This window comes from Montipora capricornis, chromosome 7, assembly GCF_036669925.1.
Source record: "Montipora capricornis isolate CH-2021 chromosome 7, ASM3666992v2, whole genome shotgun sequence".
NCBI classification, from domain to species: domain Eukaryota; kingdom Metazoa; phylum Cnidaria; class Anthozoa; order Scleractinia; family Acroporidae; genus Montipora; species Montipora capricornis.
In genome coordinates, this window is record NC_090889.1 from 45,737,108 (window position 1) to 45,760,880 (window position 23,773).

At 40.3% G+C, this 23,773-nt stretch overlaps 1 protein-coding gene across 1 annotated transcript in view; it reads right to left on the reverse strand.

Moving 5' to 3' along the window:
• Positions 1-19,225, reverse strand: part of LOC138057287 (mucin-like protein) — a 19,470-nt gene extending 245 nt beyond the window's left edge. The window contains exons 1-14 of the mRNA XM_068903336.1: positions 19,029-19,225; positions 18,543-18,875; positions 17,736-17,990; positions 13,802-14,001; positions 12,980-13,316; positions 12,204-12,329; positions 10,429-10,554; positions 9,894-10,016; positions 9,234-9,359; positions 8,748-8,873; positions 7,655-7,773; positions 3,318-3,415; positions 2,260-2,673; positions 1-1,189 (exon numbers count right to left, since the gene is read on the reverse strand). The exon at positions 1-1,189 is cut by the window's left edge and continues 245 nt beyond it. Of these exons, the coding sequence (XP_068759437.1) occupies positions 1,084-1,189; positions 2,260-2,673; positions 3,318-3,415; positions 7,655-7,773; positions 8,748-8,873; positions 9,234-9,359; positions 9,894-10,016; positions 10,429-10,554; positions 12,204-12,329; positions 12,980-13,316; positions 13,802-14,001; positions 17,736-17,990; positions 18,543-18,875; positions 19,029-19,170 (2,631 nt within the window). The 5' untranslated portion in view covers positions 19,171-19,225 and the 3' untranslated portion in view covers positions 1-1,083. The remainder of the gene's footprint in view (positions 1,190-2,259; positions 2,674-3,317; positions 3,416-7,654; positions 7,774-8,747; positions 8,874-9,233; positions 9,360-9,893; positions 10,017-10,428; positions 10,555-12,203; positions 12,330-12,979; positions 13,317-13,801; positions 14,002-17,735; positions 17,991-18,542; positions 18,876-19,028) is intronic.
• Positions 19,226-23,773: the final 4,548 nt, after the last annotated feature.

Below are 23,773 nucleotides of genomic sequence, written 5' to 3' on the forward strand. Positions count from 1 at the left end.
GTTTTCGTTCATTTGCATTAGATTCGGCACATGAAAAGTTCGATCCTTGAAACGGGCCTCAGTGACTCAACTGTTTTTGCTCGAGTGTTCCTAGGAGAGAACATCTCGTTGGCCAATCGTTATACTACATAAACGTAAAATCGTCTCATATTATGATCATGCACGGGCACACTAATTAATACGCGTTAAATTATTTCTGACAACTAGATGACACATGTCCAAATTCTTAACAAACAGCAAATAGATAAAACTTAAGTCGCTAATCGTTTTCTTTTGACAATTGGGAATGGGAGCTAACGAGCAGATGTCTTTGTCAGGTAAGACAATGGTTATAGCAGACATAGTGGAGGTGATATGCAAATGTAGCAATTACTTGTCTCCGCAGCAACATTTTATGGTAATAGAGAGTTTTAGATTCTAGTACGAGAACGGCTACGAATACGAATTTTTCTCATAAAACAACAGTGAGCACGCGCAAACCAGCGCCATTTTGGCGGCAAAAACGTGACACCGTTATCATTTTAGTACGTGGTTTTGCAAAAATGTCGTCGCGTCAAAACAAGTCGCCAAAACGATAGTGGTTTTGGCATTTTTTCGATCAGGAAAAGGCTCAGCTACCAGCAATAAGAATAACCGAGCACCCTATGCTGCTAACAAAGAGCAAGATTCCTCGTCCGTGTTATACATGTTCTCAGTATTTTCGCTAAAACGGGCAGTCAAATCTCGTACTCGTTCTCGTACTCGTCCTAGAATCTAAAGGTCTCTAATATTTGCTCCTAATAAATTTCATGGTTCATCATTTGACAATCTTGCAGAGCGAGATAGATAACCAGGCGGTATACAATGGAATCTAAATTTGCAGACATCCGCGTTCGAAATGCAACTACTGCAGTGGACACAGTCCTTCACACCGTTATACAAAAAAAAAAAAAAACCTAAAATTACAAAAATCGCCCTATTATATAAAATTACGCCGCGCAACGCTGATGGATTATTTACCTTTAAAATTAAGTTCGACCTGTTATCATTATTTTCTGCCTTTAACAAACACTTGTTGCTTCTTCGGATACGGTTTTCATTCTTTCACTTTGGCTGGTCGCTGTTGTATCCATGATTGATGGAACCAGGAAAGACTTCCATTTCCACCTTTGATTTGTCTTGCGGAGAATCGGCAATGCGCTTGGGAATTCTTTTAAACATTATGCAAAACAGGAAAATAAAGGGATTAATAATCAAATTATGAATCTTAAGCATGTAAATCTCTCAACTTATACCTTCTTACACGATAGACATTTCAGTTTATTCATCAATGATGGAAAGGTGTAGCCCGTGGGAATTTTATAAAGAAGGCAAGTTGCTTGGCAACGGACGAAAGGACAACTGAAAGCCATAGTCCCAGGCAGGAATCGAACCTAAGAGCTCTGTAACACAGATCGAATGCTCTACCCATTGAGCTACTGGAACTTACTGGAGAGCTACAATACTCGTCACATTTGTTGGAACACCCATCCCCGTTTCCCCCTTCCTCCAATGTTGATTTCCACAACTACTAGTAGTCGCCCGAAAAATTCTGACACAACATTGAATTGGGGGAAGGGGGATGTGGTATAAGCTACGATCTTGTAACACGATGATTCTGGACCATTCGCTAAGTGTTCCAACTAAATATGTCTCGTATTGTAGGTTGTTTTATCTAGATCCTGAATCGCCTAGTTATATCTAAATCTATCTAGGTCCTGAACGACCTACAGCAGCTCTTAAGTGAGTTCTAGTAGCTCATAGGTAGAACATTCAGAAACGTAGGTCGGAGGTTCGATTCCAGCCTTGGACGCTGATTTTCAGTTGTCGTCCTTTAGCCCGTTGCCAAGCAACGTGCTTTTTATATACATTTTAGTTTGTAGTCGTAGTATGCATTTTGACCCGCATTTCTTATTCCGCGTTTTGACTTTAATTAACTCATTTCAATTGATTTGATCAGGCCACTGGTAATCTATACTTCAACTCCTTTCCTGGAGTGTAGTAAAGCACTTCGAGAAAAAAGTAGCTTGCTCAAGACCATAACTCATTCGTCCATTTAGGGATCAACCCGTTTTCTAATGCAATTACCATAACACTTCCGAGTCTACCAGGACACGAAGCAGAAAATTGTACAAAATTATTCGATTGTTCTTAGGCCGGCATCAAATCGTTATTTTTTCATTGACTGATTTCTCGTAATAAATAGAACAAATGGGGTAAAGATCACCACTTTTGTCCTACCTGTTCTTTGGATTACTGCATTTCAGTATGATTATAACAGCAATGATAATGACCAACAGTCCGCCAGCAACGGAACCCGCGATGATGTAAGGCATCTTGTAAGAGGCCTTCTCAATAGGCCTAGATGGAGCTACTGTTGATGTTACCATTGTTGACGTTTCAGCGACGAGGGTTTGCACGCTCGAAATGTTACCATTAATGGAGTTTGAAATGTCTGCCATAGACCCTTTAACGATGGAAACGAGGTTGTCTTTCGTGATAGCGTCAACATTGGAAATTCCGGGTGGAAATTGCAAGTAAAATGCTAAGCTTGCCAGTAGAGGATCCATAAAGATCTGTTTTGGGTAGCCTGGAAGAATGTGAACTTGGTCTTCTGTGAAGATGATGAACGAAGCTGCCCTCTTACGGCGAGCACTGAACAAGCCATAAAAAAAAGGAAACATGAACTACCACATCACCGATTAACTATAATTTTAAATTGTCTGTTGCTTTTTGTTTGTTTGCCTTTTCTATCTTTTTCCTGGTCGTTTTTGTAAATGTGCATTTACAATAGACATCTGGGAAACACAAGCAAACGTAAAATTTGTTTAAAGGTGTCAATAATACCACTGCTTTGCAAAATCTTAAGAAAGATAACATTAGTAATTTGGCGGGTTATTTAGTCATCTTTTTAGTCATTTTTTTATTTCTTCCTTAACTCAACAAGCGATGTTAATATTGATGTAAGGCAAAGAAAAGCTTAGCTCGCGCGAGCTAGTCTGAAAGCCCTAACCTTACTCAAACGGAGCTACTTTACTTCTCCCGGAACGACGTTTAAACAATGAGGATGAACAGTACGCTTAAAACTTTGCTTCGTTTGGAATCGTCAACAATACATCAATAACGGTATTTGTCATGATTTCACAGTAATAGAACATTTTAAAAATGAACAAAACAAGTAAGGGAAAGAAGAAATAAAATGAATGAGGGAAATTTAAAAGGAACAAAACAAATGAGGGAAAGAAGAAACAGAAGGAACAGGAAAGTGAATGGAAAAACAGAAAAAGCAGAAAATGTACCTGGTAGGTGTAGATCTGCAGTCATCCGTTTCTGAGCAGTGCTTCGTTGCTGCTGTTGCAACTGCAGCCTTGAATGCTGCTTGTAGAGGCTGGTTCCACTGAAAAGGAATAGCAAAGAATACCCAAGACAGATCTCTTAAACGAGGCACATGTTGTGACTGGGACAATTATTTAGCTCAAAGTGTTTTCTTTACTCAGTATCGCAAATTTTCATTTCAGGTTCACATAGCGAGACGTTGTAACAAAATAATCTGCTAATCTGGGAAACGTTTCTTCGGGATAAGGACTAAAAATTATTCAGTATTCCATGTTTGGCTTGACAAAGTAGTTATAAGGGACATTCTACTTAAAAAAGCAAACGGGTAACTCCCGCCGAAGTAGACTAGCGTACGAAGCGCGCACGAGCGCGAAAGCTTCAAGTCTCCCGATTTTGCGCAGGCGCCAGTTCTCTCTCGATTCTATCCGCGCGTTCGGCGAATGAATAAAAATAAAAGGCTGTGGACAGTACCGCCAAAACAGTCAATAAATCTTTTTACGTTAATTATACAAAAGGAAAGGGGAAGAAAACAAGGAAACACAAGGAGTGGCTGACAACAGAAACATGGGCACTGATTACGGAGAGAAAACGACTAAAGGATCGGATCAACCAAACACAAGTCCAAGAAGAGAAGCAGGAACTGCAAGCATGTTACTGGGACAAAAACCCGGAAGTGAAAAGAAGCGCAAGATCAGACAAGAAAAGCCTCATTGAGGAGCTGACCCAGGAAGCAGAGACCGCAGCGGACCAAAGAAACAAGAAAAGACTATATGAGATCACGAGGACCCTCTCTGGAAAAAGAACAGCAAATCTAGTCGCCCAGTCAAAGACAAGAACGCAGCAATACCATTTCAAGGGAGGAAGGCCAGAGAACAAGATGGGCAAAACACTTCAACGAAACACTCATCAGGCTTGCACCATCTGTTCCGTTTGATATCCCCCACCTACTGAACTCCTTGCTATTAACACCAGCCCCCTACCAAGTATGAGATCATCAAGGTCATAAAGTCACTGAAGTCAGGCAAAGCAGCAGGCCCTGATGGAATACCACCTAAAGCTCTGAAGGCAGACATCCAGACTTCAACTAACATCCAGCACGCACTCCTACACAAGATCTGGGAGCAAGAGAGAGTGCCAGAAGACTGGAAGAAAGGCGACCTCGTGAAGCTGCCGAAGAAAAGGGACCGCTCATCCTGCAAAAACTGAAGAGGAATCACGCTGCTGTCTATCCCAGGGAAAGTACTGACTAGAATCATCCTAGATAGACTAAAGGCAGTACGGGACAAGACATTCGGGATGAACAGGCTGGCTTCCGGCAAGACAGATCATGCATAGACCACATCGCCACAATGCGAATCAACATTGAGCAGTCCCTGAAGTGGCAGACCCCCATGTACTCAGTCTTCGTCGACTTTCAGAAGGTGTTTGACAGCGTCGACAGGGATGTCATCTGGAGACTGATGCACCACTACGGTTTTCCACCAAAGTTCGTTTCATCCAACGACTGTATGAAGATGCCACCTGCCATGATGGGAAGCTGACGGAACCCTTCTTCGTAAAAACCGGCGTTCGTCAGGGATGTCTGTTGTCGCCAACGATCTTCCTGTTGTGGTCGACTGGATAATGCGGCAGGCCACGGCAGGCAGGAGAACTGGAACACAGTGGACTTTCACGAAGCAGTTGGAAGACCTGGACTACGCAGACGACATCAGCCTTCCCTCCGACAGATATCAAGCCGATCAAGAAAAGCTATGCCGTGTTGCAGAAGAAGAGGAGAAGACTGGCTTCCAAATCAACATCGGGAAGACGGAGGTCATGAGGGGAACAACAAAAAGCAAGATCCAGTGCGACTACACCAAGAAAGCATCAAAGTCGACAAGTTTGTTTACCTGGGCAGTGTAGTCAGTAAGGATGGGGGCACAGACGGAGACATCAAGTTCCTAATCAACAAAGCAAGACAGACCTTCAACACCCTACGGCCAATCTGGAGATCAACAGCTTTCTCGCTTCACAACAAGATCCGGATCTTAAACACCAACGTCAAGTCGGTCCTACTTTACGGCTCAGAAAACAGTCGGGTAACAAAGACCCACAAACTCCAGACATTTATTAACAGATGTCTCAGGAACATCCTCAACATCAAGTGGCCGGAAGTCATCTCAAATAAACAACCGTAAGACAGGACCAGGCAAGCCCCAATCGAGTCCGAGATCAAGAAACGACAAGAAGATCTTTTAGATCTCATAACTAATACTGATGACTATAGACACAAAACCACCTGATCAATCTGTAGCACAACAACGGACAATGACTGCACACGATCTTATTGTACCATCACTTATAGCCGTTGGGAAAACTCCGATTGCTACATGAGTCGTAGCCGTTGTGAAATCTCCGATGACGTAATGGTCTTAATTAATTTGGAATTTTCTTCGGATATGCGTGGGTATCAACGATACGACAATAACACTATTAACAACTTACAGCTTTCTTTCTTAAAAAAAGGATTATTTTTTTCACATGAGTAAAGCGGTAGCAAAGTAGTCACATGAGTCACACAATTGAAGAATTGCGTTATCCACGACTATGTTTAGTACGGTGGTTATTTCCCTACCAATGAAAGTTGCAACGTCGACACATTCAATGGATGACGTAATGACCTTTTATGTATTCAATACTTGCTTCCAATCAAGCACTTCAATAACACAAAAAGGCAATATATTTTGTACTAAATAAAGAGTGCAATATTCATGAAATTTTAAGTACATTAACGTTTTAACAGCTTTTGGCGAATAAACATCATAAGTTGCGTGATTCGAAGTGCCACTGACTATATGACCGAGTAGAAGTTTGGGTCTGCACACCAACAAAACTAAATTTGATCTGTTTTCTTACCACTATAGTCGCAACGTAGTACACATTCCAAAGCATTCCTTGTTGATTCACTGATGACTATAGACACAAAATCACCTGATGAATCTGACAACAACGACTGCACACAAACTTGTTGCGCCATTACTTATAGCCGTTGTCAAATCTCCGATTGCACCATCAGTCATAGCTGTTGTGAAATCTCCAATGACGTAATAGTCTTAGCTTTCTTTCTTAAAAGTTATGATGACATATTTCAATGACACAAAAATATATAAAATGCTTTAAATAAAGAGCGGACTATTCATAAAATTTTAAGTACATTAACGTTTTAACAGCTTTTTGGCGAATAAACATCATAAGTTGCGTGACTGGAAGTCCCACTGACTATGTGGCCGAGTGAAAGTTTCTTTCAGCTCGCCAACAAAACGAAAAAAACTAGATCTTTTAGATCTTATAAACGCGCTTTAAAAATTTAGCTGTCTTCTTACCACTGTAGTCGCAATCTAGTGCATATTCCATAGCAGTCCTTAATGATTCATTGATTACTGTAGACACAAAATCACCTGATCAACCTTTAGCGCAACAACTCACAACAACGACTGCACACGATCTTATTGCACCGTCACTTATAGCCGTTGTAAACACTCCGATTGCAACATCAGTCGTAGCAGTTGTGAAATATCCGATGACGTAATCGTCTTAATTAATCTGGACCTTTTTTCGTATTTGTATGGATATGAACGATACGAGAATAACACTATTAACAACTTAGAGCTTTTTCTCTTAAAAATCACGATTAAATTTAATTGTTTTTTTACACGAGCAAAGGGGTTGCAAAGTAGTCACACGAGTCACATAATTCAAGAAGTACGTTATCTACGGTTATCTTTAGTACGGTGGTTATTTCCCTGCCAATAAAAGTTGCACATTCCATGAATGAAACGTCTTTTTATGTATTCAATACTCGCTTCTAATCAAGCGCTTCAATAACACAAAAAGGCAATATCTTTTGTATTAAATAAAGAGAGGAATATTCATAAAGTTTTAAGTACATTAACGTTTTAACAGCTTTTGGCGAATATACATCAACGTGCAGACGAAGAACCGCGCTCGGCTCATGGCCGCGCGGTTAATAAGCAACGCGCAGAGCAAGAACCACGCTCGGCCCATGGCCGCGCGGTTAAAAATGGGGATGGATCGGTCACACGCTCTGCAAGCCTGTCTCTAACGTCACCAGACAAGCCATTGAATGGAGTCCACATCAGTGGTGCAGAAGCGTTGACGCTGAAGTGAAGGCAGCTGGTAAGACGAGGACCGAGATGGAGAGGATTTCCTAGAACCATGTTCGTTCAAGGTTGTTGTGGCGACCCTTTGTTCCCCAGGGAATTCAAAGGCATGTTGATACAAAACGAAAATATTATCCAACCTGAGACACATTTAACCCCAGTATCTGCAACTCGACAGACTGGCTTCTCTCCTCGTCGGATGGTGTTCGCGGTTCTTCTGCAGGTGGAGGAGGAGGAGGTTCAGCTCCCTTTTCAAGTCCTTTCAGCAAATAGACAAACATGTATTTCAAAACTAGTACACTTTACATTGACACAACTTTATTAAACATAGTAATTCAGAACACTAGAAGTCATGTTTAGTTCTTCTAATATGAAAAATGCCCAAACAGAGATGTATCCCTTCTTGAAAAATTTGGGAGGTTCAGCTAATTAATATTCAAGAATTAATATTCAATCTATTGCCTCTTAATTGCGGCTGTCGTACCCTTTCAGATTTCTAAATTGCAGAAAAATAAAACCAGACGTTGCATGCAGCTTACAGTGGGTTGCCAGTGGTAAGTGTTACACAAACACAAAAAAAAACTGAATTGTGTGGTATTGAACTGCAGCGTTCTAATTAATTTTTTCAAGTGGGGGGGGGGGGGGGGGACCATTTGAAGGATCATCCAGAGGCCGTGCCAGCAGAGGCCCTTTGGCTCACACGTTCAGACGTTTAATTATTTTGTAATGTCCTGTCCAATTTTGAGTTCTTTCAATTTTTTAAGCTTTGTTAATAAATTCAGTATAAAGATAAAAAGTGTGTGCATTTGTGACAAAAGCGCACACTTTCTTTAAGACTTATCGAGTACGAGTAATAACATATGACAACAAAATGGTAGCTTGACAGTTGGCTTTTCGAGTAGGCATCTGCATAATGATATTTCTTCGTATGTATATTACCAAGCTATTGTAAACAAAAAATGAATACAAGATAAATACATAAATTAAGTCCCCAAACCTTTCCAAGGTTGAAGAAACTCAATCGAGCAGTTCATAGCGTCATCTTGACCGATTAAAAAGACAACAAAAATGGTAGGCAACAAAAGACAACAAACAACAAAATGGCAGGCTTCTTGTAAAATGTCGAACACTGAGAAATAACTGGACGAGTCCTAGTATTTAGAGCCAATTATTTTCATCGGTCATGTTACGAAAGTTTGCCTTTCTTCGCGTTATTTATTGCATTGGACTCACCTTGGCATTTGTTGTCAATCCAATATAGTCCTTCTCCACAAACACAGTCGTAAGAGCCAGGTTTGTTTTCGCATTGCATGGATTCATCTTGGCACTCATAGGTGAACAGCAAACACTCGTCGATATCTGCGGTATTATAGCATTCGATTTACTTTATAAATCAGAAAGAGTCCTTCACGTCTATTCTCAAGACAGACCCCCCCCCCCCCCCCAAAAGGAAAAAAAAAACAAATCCATTACACAAATGAGATTACGATCGCCACCATACCGTTTTTCATCTTTTTGTTCTTATGTAGCAAAACTAAGGGGCTGGGAGGGAGACAAGGGAAAGGAGGGGGGGGGGGGGGGGAAGAAAGTATTTGTTGTAACATATAGCGTTGTACTGGCATAGAGGGCTTTGCTAGCCCTCTGATTAAAGCAAATCACTCATACAAACAGGAACACTCTTAAGGGTAGCACATCAGGCCTCTTGTAATTATAATTTACCGTTGCAAGTGAAGCTATCAGCATCGAGAGTATAACCATGTACACATGAGCAGACATAGCCTCCGTCGGTATTATTACATCGTTGGTCGCAGCTGTTCAATTCAAAAGATTCACACTCGTCTTTATCTGAAAGAAAAGCAAGCAGAAAAAAAAAATACTTGGGAAGTCCTTGTCTAAGAAAAAATTTCAATAAAGATATCGTTTAGAGTTCCTTTATGTCAGGTACTTCGGCGTCGTCAATTTTGCAGGTGTGTGTGTGGGGAGGGGGGGGGAGGGTGGGGGTGGTTAGTTAGAGACCCATCTTAGCTTTTCCGACAGCTTAAGATTTAAAAGATGCATACTAGATCACTATGTTACTTTGCAACAAATTCTGGCCCAAAATATGGCTCTAACAGCTTACAATATTATATTTTAGTATAAGCTTTAATGATTTCGTAGCTCATACGCAACCATTCAACTACATGTCACGTAAGATCTCCTACATCTATAACAACAAAGATCTTAACCAATTTTCAGCAAATTGTCTCAACTAACATCTACTGAAATGGATAGTCGCCCAGAGAAAATCCTGTTTACAAAATTTTTAAAAAATACGGGGGGGAGGGCATCCGCCCAGTCCCTTCCCCTGTACATCCTAGGGGTAATTAATACACCACCTACCTCTGCAAGTTTTTCCGTCCTGTTGTAAAGCATATCCTTTTCTGCAAGCACACTTTTCCTTTCCATCAGACAACAAGCAGATATCGTCACAGCCAATTAAATTTTGTGGACAAAGGTACTTGGCTAAAAAAAAGGACAGGAGAATGTTCATTTTTTGTAATGATCTTTTTATGCTATGTCCATTCCGGAAGACCTATTAATTTAAGTAAAGAAGCGAATGCATTCCAAATTGTCACAAGTAGTCAGAAATAGTACTAACATGTGATCCTTCGGTCTTTACAATGCTGGTAAATGCTTTTAAGGGCGCGTTCGATTGACCCTATTCCGGAATAAGAATACGTGGCGTGATGATTAAAACGGTATGTCTGGCGCGTTTCGAAGCAGCAAGGATAATAAAAATATTTTTCAAATAGCATTTTAACCGATGTTTGACCATTTTAACGTGAATCTCTGTAAAAACGAAGGATTTCTACCATATATTCCATGTATTCCTATTCCGGAATACGGTCAATCAAACGTACCCTAAATAACTCACCTATGCAGTCCTTTGGATTAGCGGGATCCACTTTAAAGTCTGCATCACATTTGCAAGTGTATGAACCCAATGTATTCTCGCAGATCTGCATACATCCTCCTCTCCCCGACCCACATTCATCTACGTCTGCAATAAGACACCAGGGTGAGTAGGTATGTTACCTTGAGAAGGAGAAGGAGGAGGAGGAGAAGGAGAAGGAGGAGAAGAAGAAGGAAAAGGAGGAGGAGGAGATGGAGGGGAAGGAGGAAGAGGGGGAGGGTGAGAAGGAGAAGGAGAAAGAGAACGGGAAGGAGAAGAAGAAGAAGAAATTAATATATGCTTCATATATTCGCCGGATATCTTGTAATCTAAACGTATACGACGCACTCACAACGTGACCAGCTAATGAAGTTTAGACATTTTCGTAGACCCAATGAGCGCAAAGATTTTTTGATCATTTCAAAAGATATATATATATATGACTTTGCACAAGTTTAGGTTTCTCGAGTAACCATCGTGAAACCTAAACTTGTGTAAAGTCATAGTTATTGCTCCTCAATCAATTGAGTTGAGCGCTCTACGAAATACGTTCTACTCAAAAAAAGAAATTATATATATATATATGTATTTCAATCTTTAATGGACAGGGATTCCATAGTTTAGCATTACGGTATAATTAATATGTAGCTTGACTGTTAACATTTATAAGGACGCAGTATGATCTGAAGCGTCTCCCACTGTTATAGTAATAACAATAATGCTTTATATAACGCTATTTCCCTTCAGCCCAATAGCGCTTTACAATAATTACAATCCAAAATAAGAAAATTTACATGTAGCAGTAGGATGAATTTTACAATTTTCAGGTAAAAACTATATTAAAACTATTTTAAGATATTAAAACTACATTTTTAGGTAAAAAGACTATATTACATGCTAATCTAAGTTATAACATTTTTTGAAAAGGTATGTTTTCGTATAGGTCTTAAAACTCGGTAACGAGGTACTCTGTTTGATGTAACGTGTAACGTCACTAATTCCTTCGCCGGTCAGTTTAGGTAATGATCAGAGCCGCACTTTTATGACGTCTATCAATTCTATCGGATAGGTTCTTGCTCAGACCGCACAATAGTCAAAAGCAGAAAAAAACAAAGATATAAATTTTCCTTGCATTATTGCTTTAAAACGGGTCTAGCCTGTTCTTTGACCTAGAAGACTGGACCATATTTTCTTTCTATTATGGTCAACGTGGTTCGACCACGATAAAATTATCAATGGAAACGTCTTTAAATTATTGACCTGACTTGCAGTTGTTAATTTTGCAACTAGTTGTAATAGCGTAGTTTTCCAGGGTTCCTTTTGATAACAGAGTCAGTTTTGACCCTGACTGGGCTACCTTGGCTTAAATAAATAAAGTATGTATATTACAGTATGTAGTCAAACTTAATCTTATGGTGACAAGCCATTTGCCAGAAGAGCGGAAGAGAGGAGAGGACATGAGCCAGTAGAGGAGTGTAGAGGAGAGCAGAGGATAGGAGGGGAAAGGAGGGGAGAGGCGAGGAGAAGTGAGGCAAGAAGAGGAAAGTAGAGCAAAGAAGAGCAGAGGATGGCAGAGAAGAGAAGGGAAGAGAAGAGGAAGACAGAGAAAAGCAGAGAGCAGAGAAGAGTAGAGCACAGGAGAGCTGCGGGGAGGAGCTGAGGAGAGTAGAGCAGAACACAACAGAACAGAACAAAGTAGGGCAGAGAATAGTATAACAACGAATTGATCTTTCTAAACAGCTGCTATATATGCTAACCAGCACAACTCTTCTTGTCCAGAGGATTTACAACATATCCAGCATCGCAGTCACACTCAAATGATCCGTGATTGTTCAAGCAATTTTGTCCACAGCCTGCGTTATTCGTCGCACATTCGTCAATATCTGAAACGTTTTAAATGCAACATGAGATTCAACATATGTAGAATAATTAAATGATTCGCTTTAGGGTATGAATTGTGCAAGGAGGAACAGATGTGGGAGCCCCAACCACACCTTCAAGGGGTCCTTCAATTCTCGTTCTCATAAGACATATGAGAATTATTTTGTTTTACTTTCAGTAGATATCTCTCAACTTTCTCTTAAAGATGAGGTGATTTTTTCTTTTGTGACGCAATATGACGTCACATACTATTAAATTAAAGTGGAAAAATAAACTCAGAAAAAAAAATCGAAATTTAGCTTCACGAGTGTGGCAAAAGGTGGATGCTACGGGCAAAAAAAAAAAAAAATCAAATTTTTCGCGGTGGATAAAGAAACAAATAAGGAAAGTTTTAGCGTTGCAAGTTAAGGAGTCGAGAAAGGTACACGCAAGACTTTCCAAGAAGTCGCGACTAGCGCTTTTCATGGTGAGACCGCGACTTTAGAGTTTTAATTTCAAGCGCGACACGCATAACCGCTAAGAAAACGATTTCGTACGAAGGACCATTCGTACCCCTAAATCAAACTCCATTTCAAAATTGCAAAAAACATCTCCATCGGGCGAGGAGGACTGAGGGAAGGTGGAGGGGTGGGGGGAGATTGCTATCCATTACCTGTACATTCGACTCCATCTCCTGTTAACCCATCTGGGCAAGGACCACAATCGAAGCCTGACTCGTTTGCAGGTGGCTTTAAATCAGTGCACTGGACCCCCGGATAGCAAGGTTGGAAATTTTCCTCACATGCATCTAGGTCCGCCTCACAAAATGTGCCGGTATAACCATTTTGACACACACACGAAAGTATATTGAATCTTTGACCACTGTTATCTGCGTCATTTTCATCTACAGGTACACACGTTCCTAGATTGTGACATGCGCACACGTTTAGTAATGGCCGCAGTACCGTAGCTTGCTTGGAATCATCAGCGACCACAAACTCTATATCAATCTGCAAAAAAAATATGAAAAGAAAATTTGCCATGCAGTTAAAAAGATTGTCAAATTTAACCCAGCACTAAAAGTTATTCTTAACCTATAACTTAAATCTTGGCTATACAGCTACATGTGCACGGTTACTCCCCCGCCAATGACAATTCAATAAATAAACTTTTTGACAGCGGTAATAAGAGTTATTGAACATGGAATTTCTATCGACGTTTTTGGTATTGGTAACGAATTACTCTTAATAAATGAGTTAGATAAATGAAATGTAATATGCCGACGAAGGGGAGTTGAAGAGAGTAAACCGTTGTTGCACCCAAAAATAGGACCCACGTATTAACTAACGAAAGAAACGCGTACGATGTAAAATATATGATTATTATCGTCATCACTACTGTCATGAAAAGAAATATAATCATCATCGTCATCTTTAACATTACGATGATTAACGCTTGTTGTATTTTAACTACCACTTCAGTTTTGATTAGTTACCTCTTCGGTGGTTACATTCCAAGTTAGCGTCACGGACGAAACATTGGTTGATAATTTGGCCCCTTTCGGAAGACTTCCGGAGACGTTGAAGGTCATGGGATCACCGTTGGGATCTTCTGCAGTGACAGTTACGCTGACCGTTGTGTTCACTGTCAAATTAAGCTCGGAAGGCCCAGACATAATCTTGGGTGGGAAATTATCTAAAAGAGCAAATGTTTAAGAATACAGTGGTATTTTTTACATAAGCCTTGTTAAGATGAAAGTTATGATGTCAGTTATTTTGGGAGATTTCCAATAACTTGGAAACAAATGGCTTACGTGTATATGTTTCAGAGGGTCTGGTTGGGTTTACCGCAGTCTCACTTATATCAGTTAAGATTTTAGCTATTTCCCTGTTACCAGTCAATGTATGTATAGGTGTGATTACTGTACCTTCCTTATGTGTTATTAAAATTACAAATTAAAAAAAAAATCGATGTTTCAACCTATTCCTCAGCTATCAATAAAACTTGTAAATTCACTTCTCAGGCATAACCTAGGAATGTCGAGGTTCCTCAGCTGTCGCGGGTAAAAGTGACACCAATATTGAGGGCCTAGCATAGGGTTGGCGGGATGCGGAATACGCCTTTTTTCTCTGGCGACATGCGGGATGAAAGCCTATTTGCAGGTGTGATCTGGGATAAATAGAGGTGGACAGGAAGCGGGAAGTTCATTATTTTTATGGCGGGATGCGGGAATTCTTGATTATTACGAGCGGGGAATGGATGGACTTCCATTTACACGGGTGGTTTGTTTTTTCGGTGGGGGTCTCAACAATAAACACGGACCAACTTAACAGTCCGACTTTGTCAAAAGAAGCCAGTGAATCACTAATTGTTTACTTTGAATGGTCCTCAAAGGAAGTGTTACCGCCAAGACTGTGCGCTCAGTAAAGCTGCTAAAATGGGTACTGGAATGCCTTCAACAGAATTTCAGTCAATTTTCCTATGACAGCACAAATTTGCTGAGCTTTATGACCCTTTATGTGGAAAATCTTCATTGTTCTGTTCATCACAAGAGCTAGGTCAATACAATGTTTCAATACCCGCGAGACTTTGGAAAAACAGTCAAAGAAGGATTAAAACGAACAACATATTGGTCGGCACATTACTATACGAGTCGAGGATCATGGTATTCGCTACCTTAATGGACGCTTGGCCTATTCGACATTCCTCCAATGGAACAACCCCCTGTAGGCAAGGGTTCTCACGAAGAAATTGCAATGATGCGATATTGGGCTAAAACGTATGGCGCCAGGGAAGTGTAAGGCAAAAAAACAATAATGGCACGGGCTGGCTCCCCGTGAGTGAGAAGATTATTCTCACTTCAAATGCTGTCACGGCAGACAAAGTCACAACCGCTGACTCAAATGCCAACGGTGGACTCTCCCGCACCCCTGGTCCTGATGAACATGGCGTAAGGCCAGAAGAGCGAAGAGAGTTTAAAGGGAAACTACGGTCTAGAAAAAGTTTCTCTGAATCGAAAGTTCTTTACCTGTATTGTCATACTTGACCAATCATTTGGACTACAAGTGTTTAAATGGCCAACAATAACGCTTTAAAAATAGTCAAATTTAAATTGAAATCCGCCATTTTTGTTTTTGTGTATTCAAACGAGGCTATGACGTAGCAATAGTCAAGGATTTCTAAATGTACTTGTAAATGTAAATGACAGACCCTAACAGACAAATTATATAGCAGTCAGGTTTTCACGTTTGAGGAATCCATCCACGTTTTATTTTCGCCGGCCAACTTTTCTTTAAATTTTAATTTTCCGGTGTAAGCTTCGGATTTTTAAAAATTTCTATTTGTGTTCTCAAGTCTAAACATGCGTCTAGTTTCATCCCCATCGAAAGCGTACACCCACACGCTTCTCGGTGTGAAAGTAAACAAATGCGTTTGCTGAAGCATCGAAGACGGCTGTCCCTGAAGGAAGAAATTGAACAAGGTACGCTTGTGAATATTTCTTTGTCGCATGTTCAAGGTTTTTGTCTTCTTTATATGTGCTCTAGCTGGTTTTTGCCGCCTAGTTTGATTGACTAGAAAATCTATAACTATTAAGTGGCTTGAGTTTCTGTCGCACTTATGGCCTACATGGCCTACTACCTATTGAACCACAAGACCGTTTACCATAGTTCATCTTACGTTTGAATTTGTCGAAGCAGAAGGTCACACAACATTGAGGAAGTGATAGGGGATCGAAGAACTTGGTAAGGTCGAACACGTTTGTTGACTATTGCTACGTCATAACACGTCATATCCAAGATGGCGCTCTCCAAGTCACGAAAGAGGCAACTTCAAAGTGCTCTTGTCACATTTTAACAGGGAACTGGACAAAACGGCAATTATTTTCGAATTCCTGGGGAAAAGTTTTCGTACTTTAGAGAAACGTTTCTAGACCGTACTTTCCCTTGTGAAGAAGAAGGGCCTGAAGAAAATATTCAGTCCGCAACAAGGTGATAATATAGAGATTAAGCAGGACGCTTAAGGTCAACGGCAAACGGGAAACGGCAGGCTTCTGCTTGTCATAAAAGCGTGAAAATTCTCTCATTTTAACTTGTCCCGTTCCTTTGAGAAGTTGCTTGAGCAGGAGCAGGGATGGCTAAGTGGTGAGGGCACTCGCCTCCTACCAATGTGGCCGAGGTTCGACTCCCGGACCAGACGCCATAAATGGGTTGAGTTTGTGTTGGTTCTCTTCTCTGCTTCGAGGGTTTTTCTTCGGATTCTCCGGTTTTCCCCCTCGGCAAAAACCAGCATACAGCCGATTCCAGCTGGCTGTAAGCTGTGCTCCAAGGTCACACATGGACCGTATAGCGGCTGCCAGAGGTGCCGTTGTCTGCTTTTGGTTCGACCTTGTTGAGCTGCGTCGTTGCTGTACTTTGCGACGGCGATTAGCAGCGACAATTATTATTATTATTATTATTATTATTATTATTATTATTATTATGATTATTGACATATGGAGCTAAAAGAGCGGAAATGAACTAATAGCAAGCACGGTTCTTCCATTTTTGGCAAAACCCAAATTTCACTCCGACGTTTGCCGTTTGGCGTAAACTTTATGCTTAATCTTTCTAATTTTCAACTCAGTCGGTACGTCAATTTTTTGGTAGGAGTGAGATCTTGGTTTGGCTGCCCGGTGAGGTTTAATAAACGTGTGATTTTTTGACTCGGACCCACTAGAAATTCATTTTGTCGTTTTTCAATTAAGGCAACAAATGTTGACAAAAAAGAGTTGATTGACTTCTTGACGAAATGAAAACTGGAAAGGCGCTAGTCATTCCTGGGAAAATGCCGGTGCAGTGTTAACTCTGATTGAACAGTTGATATTTTATTTTACAATTTAACAGAAATTGTATCTTGAAGGCATGTAGTATGTTCGAATGTTACTGTCTTTTTGTTTCCTCGACATTATGCTTTAAAAATTTTCATTCACTTCAGTATATGATTGGAATATTTCCTGAAAGGATGGTAGTGAATAAAAATGTTGAATGTTCTAAAATATAGATGTTTCCCATTATGCCCCACATTTCACCGATCTTTCTGCAGACCCACTGCCTTCCTTTTTCTTCGCTGAGTCATGTGCTGTTTTCCAATCCAAGAGAACTTACCCAAAAGTTGGTAATTTTGGGAAACTAAAACCAGCGTCTGCTTTCTATATCGTAAATAAAGAAAGAGGCTATGATGCATTTCCTTCTAAAAATCGCGTCTAGTCCAAAAAAATGCACACTTAAAAACGGGATCGAGATGAGATGTCAGGAGCAGGTGGGGTGGTGGGATTAAAGAAAAATTAGTGGCGTGAAGCGGGCTTAGAAGGTCCTATTTTAGACCCTCAATCTTCAGCTATCAGTTAAGCCCCATTCATATCTTCGTTTCTAGATGCGCTTTTAACTTACGCAATTCTTCCGATTCACTCTCCAGCTGCACAGATATTTGTTTAGTACTCTCTCCAACTGCTGTGTCTCCTGTAGAGGCTATGTCGAATAAGCAGTTGACATCTCCTTGGCAAATAGCCTCTGCTTGCTGCCTTAAAGCGTCTTTCGCAAAAGTGATATTATCCAGGAAAAGTGGCTCAAATGACTCATTCTTGAAGGTGTTTACATCTTCTCCAGGGTTGTAAGCGAATAGGGATGTGTTAAACGTAACTTGCCCTGAAAATGGAAACCATTCCACTTATTAATAAGTACAGTCAACATCTTTTATTGAAATAAATAACAGGGAGATTTGTTTTCTGATTAGCAGTTTGCAGTTTGTACATTTACAAGAGTTCACCGAGTTCACGAATTTTAAAAGCATGATCGCAATATAATTTACAACCAAGCACTTTTTTCGTGCCATACATTTTGATCACCCATAAGGTTGGAAAAAAATCAAAATTCTTTGCTACTTTGGCATCTGCGATGAATCTGCCTTCGTAACCTTAGATGTAAGTGATAATATAGTGTTGCATAATGTATATACTGTAACAAAAAAGGAAAACAAAAAGAACATTAGCCGTATAATTGAAAAACTGTGAATTGCCCCTGAACAACAAAGTTGTTCCAAAACTAGAGGGCGTTAAAAAAGAAATTACATCCCGTATTTTGATGAGAGATTAAAATTTCAAAGCCAATTTCCGAAAAAAAAGTAATTTGTAGTTCTAACTTTTAGAATACCACATTTTCCTTCTGGAAAACCAAGCTATACCCAGTCAAGTAACTTACATTTCTGTCCAAAATTATAGTGGATTTCTCTTCCTGTGGCGTTATGATTCAGTGTGGTACCATCGGGTCTCAGGAAATCATCCAATGCGTCATCATTCCAGGTGCCTAAAAGGCCTTTTGTGAAACCTTTAAATGACACAGGAGCAGCAAAGACAATGGAGAGTGACTCTTTTACTTCCGTCACTGTCACAGATATCCCAGACGGAAACGTCACAAGGAAGGAATTGTTTTTGGGACGTGATACTGCTACAGAGCCATTCAGGTTCAAACTGACGTTGGTTAAACTGTCGAAACCTTGAAATACTTCTCCATCGACCAACACCTTTAAACCTCCTAAAAGTGAAAAACACGCGCGTGTAAGATGAAAGGAAAAAAGTAAATTTAAAATGATGCTATAATGCTCAGTTAGAAAATAATTAATTAACTAATGAATTACCTGATCAACCTGTCAATTAATTATACCCTGCGTGGTGCATCGACACTAACCTCCGTCCTTCAGCGCCACTTGCACAGCGCTTGTGTTCACTTCTTTCGCTACTGCTGCAGCAAAAACGGTTGCTGTTCCTCCTCCTTTGGCAAGTTTTGTTCGGGCTTGTAACTCAAATTGTCCATTTTTCGCGTTGACCATTGTATACTCTCCAAGGCCATTGAAGGTGTAGTTTCCACCATCTAGGGTGACGAAATGAGGATCACCCCATAACCAGCCTACAGAAAAAAAACATACGCTTGTCACTTAAAATGGCAATCGAAATATCGATATTGTTTTCAGTGTCAGTAAAATTTTAAGATTACAAACATTTGAATATTAGGGACGGGTCCTCAAGGGTAGGTCAGCACGCAGAACGTCTACTACCTCTGAGTGAAATGAATGAGTAGACGTTTACACGCACGCTACTAAAAGCTGTCGATTTTGGAAAAAACACTGCCCATGTATTTATTCTACTGAGGGTATATAATTATATAAATTTTGTACAAAGGAGGCAAATACTTTCAGTGAAGACACTCTAACCATGAACACCATTTTTGTGTACATTTTTCTTATTTGCAATAAAAAATTGTCAAGTACTTGTGAAGAATTTAAATTTCGTGGCTGGTATGACGCGGCGTTTCGTCTCGGCCAAGAGACTCATCAGATACTTTTCGAATTCCAGCAAACTCGTTGAGCATCGCGCTCAAAGTCCCGTTCGCGAAGTCAAGATGTTAGCAGTCTGGCCTTCTATCACAGAAGGATTCCCAACCGCAAAGTTCACGAGTTATATCCAATAAAAAATTGTTATATGCAATTTGATGGCGATGCTCAACGAGTTTGCTGCAATTCGAAAAGTATCTGATGAGTCTCTTGGCCGAGACGAAACGCCGCGTCATACCAGCCACGAAATTTAAATTCTTCATTTTTCTTATTAGTTGTCCAATAAAGGCTGGTTTTCACTAGAGACTGAGTCGTAGTCGGAGTCGTAATCAGAAGCGTAGAAGGATACGATCTATTGAGAATCAAACCGACGGAGTCGGAAGCAGAACACTCATTGCCCTTATGACTCCATCGCTTACAATCAAATGAAAACTAGATTGTCGGAATCGGAAGCAGAAGCGGAATACTAAATCAATCACAGTGTTTGATTCCAGGCGTTGTGATTGGTTGGCTCTTCCACTCCTGCTTCCGACTCCGACAATTTTGTTTTCATTGGATTATAAACGACGGAGTCATAAGAGGAATTGGAAGAAATGAAAACGTTCTGATTCTTCCGACTCCGATTTCGTCGGGCTTATGACTACGTTTACGACTCTGATTTTCGATTTTCACTAGGTTGTGAGCTCTTTCATGACCCCTACTACGACTACGACTCTGACTCTGTCACTAGTGAAAACCAGCCTTAAGGCTTCTTCTCAAGCAGGAGGATTCATTTGTACTTATATATTCATCAATTTCTTATTTCTTTTTTTATGGTGTAAATACTCTTGTCTTTTTTGTTCGACTCAAAAGCCCTCATTGTGAAGTCATCAAACAAATGCACAAAAAGATGTCAAGTGTTCATGGTTTTAGTGTGTTCCCTTGCTCGAGTAATTTAGTGTTCTTCAAATTTTGGCCTCATGACTTTCAAAGAGGGCATTCTATTGTATCTTTCCACTGTCACAGTTTGCCCTTGTGATTCGTATTGAGTAAACAGCATTTAGCGCAGCGGTTTACTCGAAAAAAAAAAAACAACAACAACTTACTCCACACTGGGGAAGGTAGTTCTGGCATCCTTCCGATGGTCGCTTTCTGAAAAATCGTTCGCACAGTTTGGACTGTACACAGCAATATTTGAAGCCCAAGACGTCACTGAATTGATGTCTTAGATAAAGTGATTTCGAAGCCAGCTTGTGATACCGGTGAATAACTCCTCCATCAGGGTAGCCAACGATCAGAGCACCGAACCGGGAGTCAAACCTGGTGTGGTAACAACACTGTCGACCTCTGTTGGCTGCAGAAGGAAACCTGGTATATACACAGTAGGTGACCGGTGCTTCTGGTGTGATCCACTGAAAACGCTCGTCGAAGAAAGCTTGCCTCAGAGTGCAAGGACATGGCTCAACAGCATCAGTGTACGACGCAGGGTCTGGCTGATTTTTAAACCAGCGAAGGCACTTCTGAATGGCGTCTTGTTCTCCTTTTGAATTCTCAAGTCTGAAGAACCACTTTCCAATGATGCCTGTGTTTCCACAAGACTGTCGATGCTTTCCACCCCAACAGTCCCTGATCTGTAAGTCGAGTAATTAGAGAACCGTGAACATTACGAGAACTTCTCATAAAAGCTCATAACTAGAAACAAACCTACCAACCTTTTATAGTTAAACAAGTTCCCAGTGTCGTCTCCAGCATTCCATCCCATAACAGGAAGACCTCTGTAGTTGGTGTAGTGTATATGGTTGGACCTGAGTTGAAAGAAAACAACTCAAGAAGGCGATAAAGAAATGAGAATGCGGGTAAGTAAAGGATAACACAAAACGTTTTACATTTCTAATGTTAATTAAAAGGTGATACTTACACATACTTGGGGCGGACCACTGTATGCCACCTTCAGGGTAGTTAAACATGACAAAGGCCGTAAACTCCGTCGGTAATAATGACCGCCTGAAACGTGTTCAGCTGGAATGGAGAGATAAACATCCATTGACAAAATAATACAAAAAAATTGAAGCACACCTTGTCTATTTGGTAAAACGTTTGAGAAATGAAAGGTAAAACACGGAACTCAATAAGATCTTTAGTTAGAGTAAGATCCGCCTTCATTTCAGGCGTTTAAGAGGTGTAGGATATTTGTAAAACAATCCGAGATGATAACAAATCTTATGTTATACACCTAGACTGTCAATCAACAAAACGAGCACTTTGATTGGTTAATTTTTGGTCACGTTGCCCCTGATCAAATTCAAATGTATCCCGACCGGGATACAATTCCGTAATCATCTTTTGTTAATAACACATACTCTCTTCGCTCTAAAATGTCTATTTGACTATTTGAAGAAAAAGCTGCATCTAGATGAGAGGAACTGGATGCACTGGTTGTGTTTATTTGTTGCATGAATTACAAAACCGCAAGCGGTGAGTACGACACGGATGAGTTGTCTCGCTGTTTATCGTCTTTCGACTTCAAAGTCGTCTTTGGAAATAAATGCACTCTCTTTCAGCTTTGAAATGGTATTTTAATCTTGATAATATGCCTGCTTTATCGAAGAGAAAAAAATGTGTGTGAGACGAGGGAAAATGACGTCAAATGCTCATTACTTATTAATATGCAGCTGGGAGTCTTAGGCTTTCAAGGGCCAACCCTCTGAGGTCCAATCGGTCAGTTTTGAATGTGAGTAATGGTGGACCGTGCAATCCAAAACTGACACTCAATGTAAACGTCCTTTGGATAAAAAGCAAAGATCAAATTTTTGCCAGTCAAGTGATAAGCAGACACACTTTCAAAATCTGAAGAAAAAATTTTGATCACAGGGGCAGTTAAATGTTGAGAACATGAAAAAGATCAGCGTCATTAACTGATAGAGAATATTAATTATTCGGTTAGCGTCTCATACATATGTCATAAGTTGAATCATTTAAAAGAATATTATACATATCTCACCAAATTTTGTGATGCTGCTGTATATTCCCGAGGACGGAGTTTTTCCCATGTAACAACAAGAACCCAAGATGCGCTGAAATTCGTTGGAAGAGGTCTCGAAAGAAGCTTCATGACGTCTGCGGTTGCCATACTTAACGTTGTGTTTGCACCTGGGAGGAATCGGAATATACCTGATAAAATACCTTTGAAGGTCCAGTGACAAACGAATTCACGAGGTCTATGTTGCTCCAATAGGGTGCCAGAATTGGATCGTATCTCAGCCAGTATCTTTGACCAAATCTGTAAGGCCATCGGTTTAACGTTCACTTTCAAATGGACTACGCCATTGGGACAGACCGTAGGATGAAACAAGCCTATTAAAATAATGTGCATTTATCCGAACGATTTGCTAGTCCATATGTTGCAGGTAAAATCCGTTCCCAGGTTGAATCCATAATCTACAATCGGCGACAAAATTAGTGGGACAGAGCACTCTGGCAACGACGCTTTCATTGTTTGCAAAGAAAAATAGTCCAAAATGTACTTTTCTGGGATACCCGACCCTTAATTTTCTTCAATCCATCTGAGTGCGTATTCAACCTAGGTAAAAGGAGGATCACAATGCAAATTTAACTAGGTTAAAAAAAAACGAATTTTGCTGGCAACACATACATGTACTTTGTTACATACACTATGTCATAGCTGGACCTAGCAGCCCTCAGTAATTCACTGTTTGCGTATGTTAAGCCCTATGATAGCAGTCTGTTGATAGTATTATTTAAGCCATGGGGTTGAACGATGCGCAGTAGGACTTACATGGAGTTTCCTGTGTCGTTTACCAAAAGAATGCCAAATCCCACCCGTCAGGGATATTTATCCACTAAAACACATTCTTTCCGCCTGATGTCGAATGTAATGACTAGAATCTCCCGGCGGCATCTCCATAAGGGTTACATCAGGGGACAATGGGTTCTAAGGCACAAACCACCATCTATCACTGAATTGATATTCCTTACCAAATACATATACATTTACCCCTTATCCTCAGACAGTGAACGAAAACAAACACACAAACTCACAGTAAACTATATTTGATTTAAGACCCATGATTACTGTATTCAGAATCTTCCTCACCTTTTACCT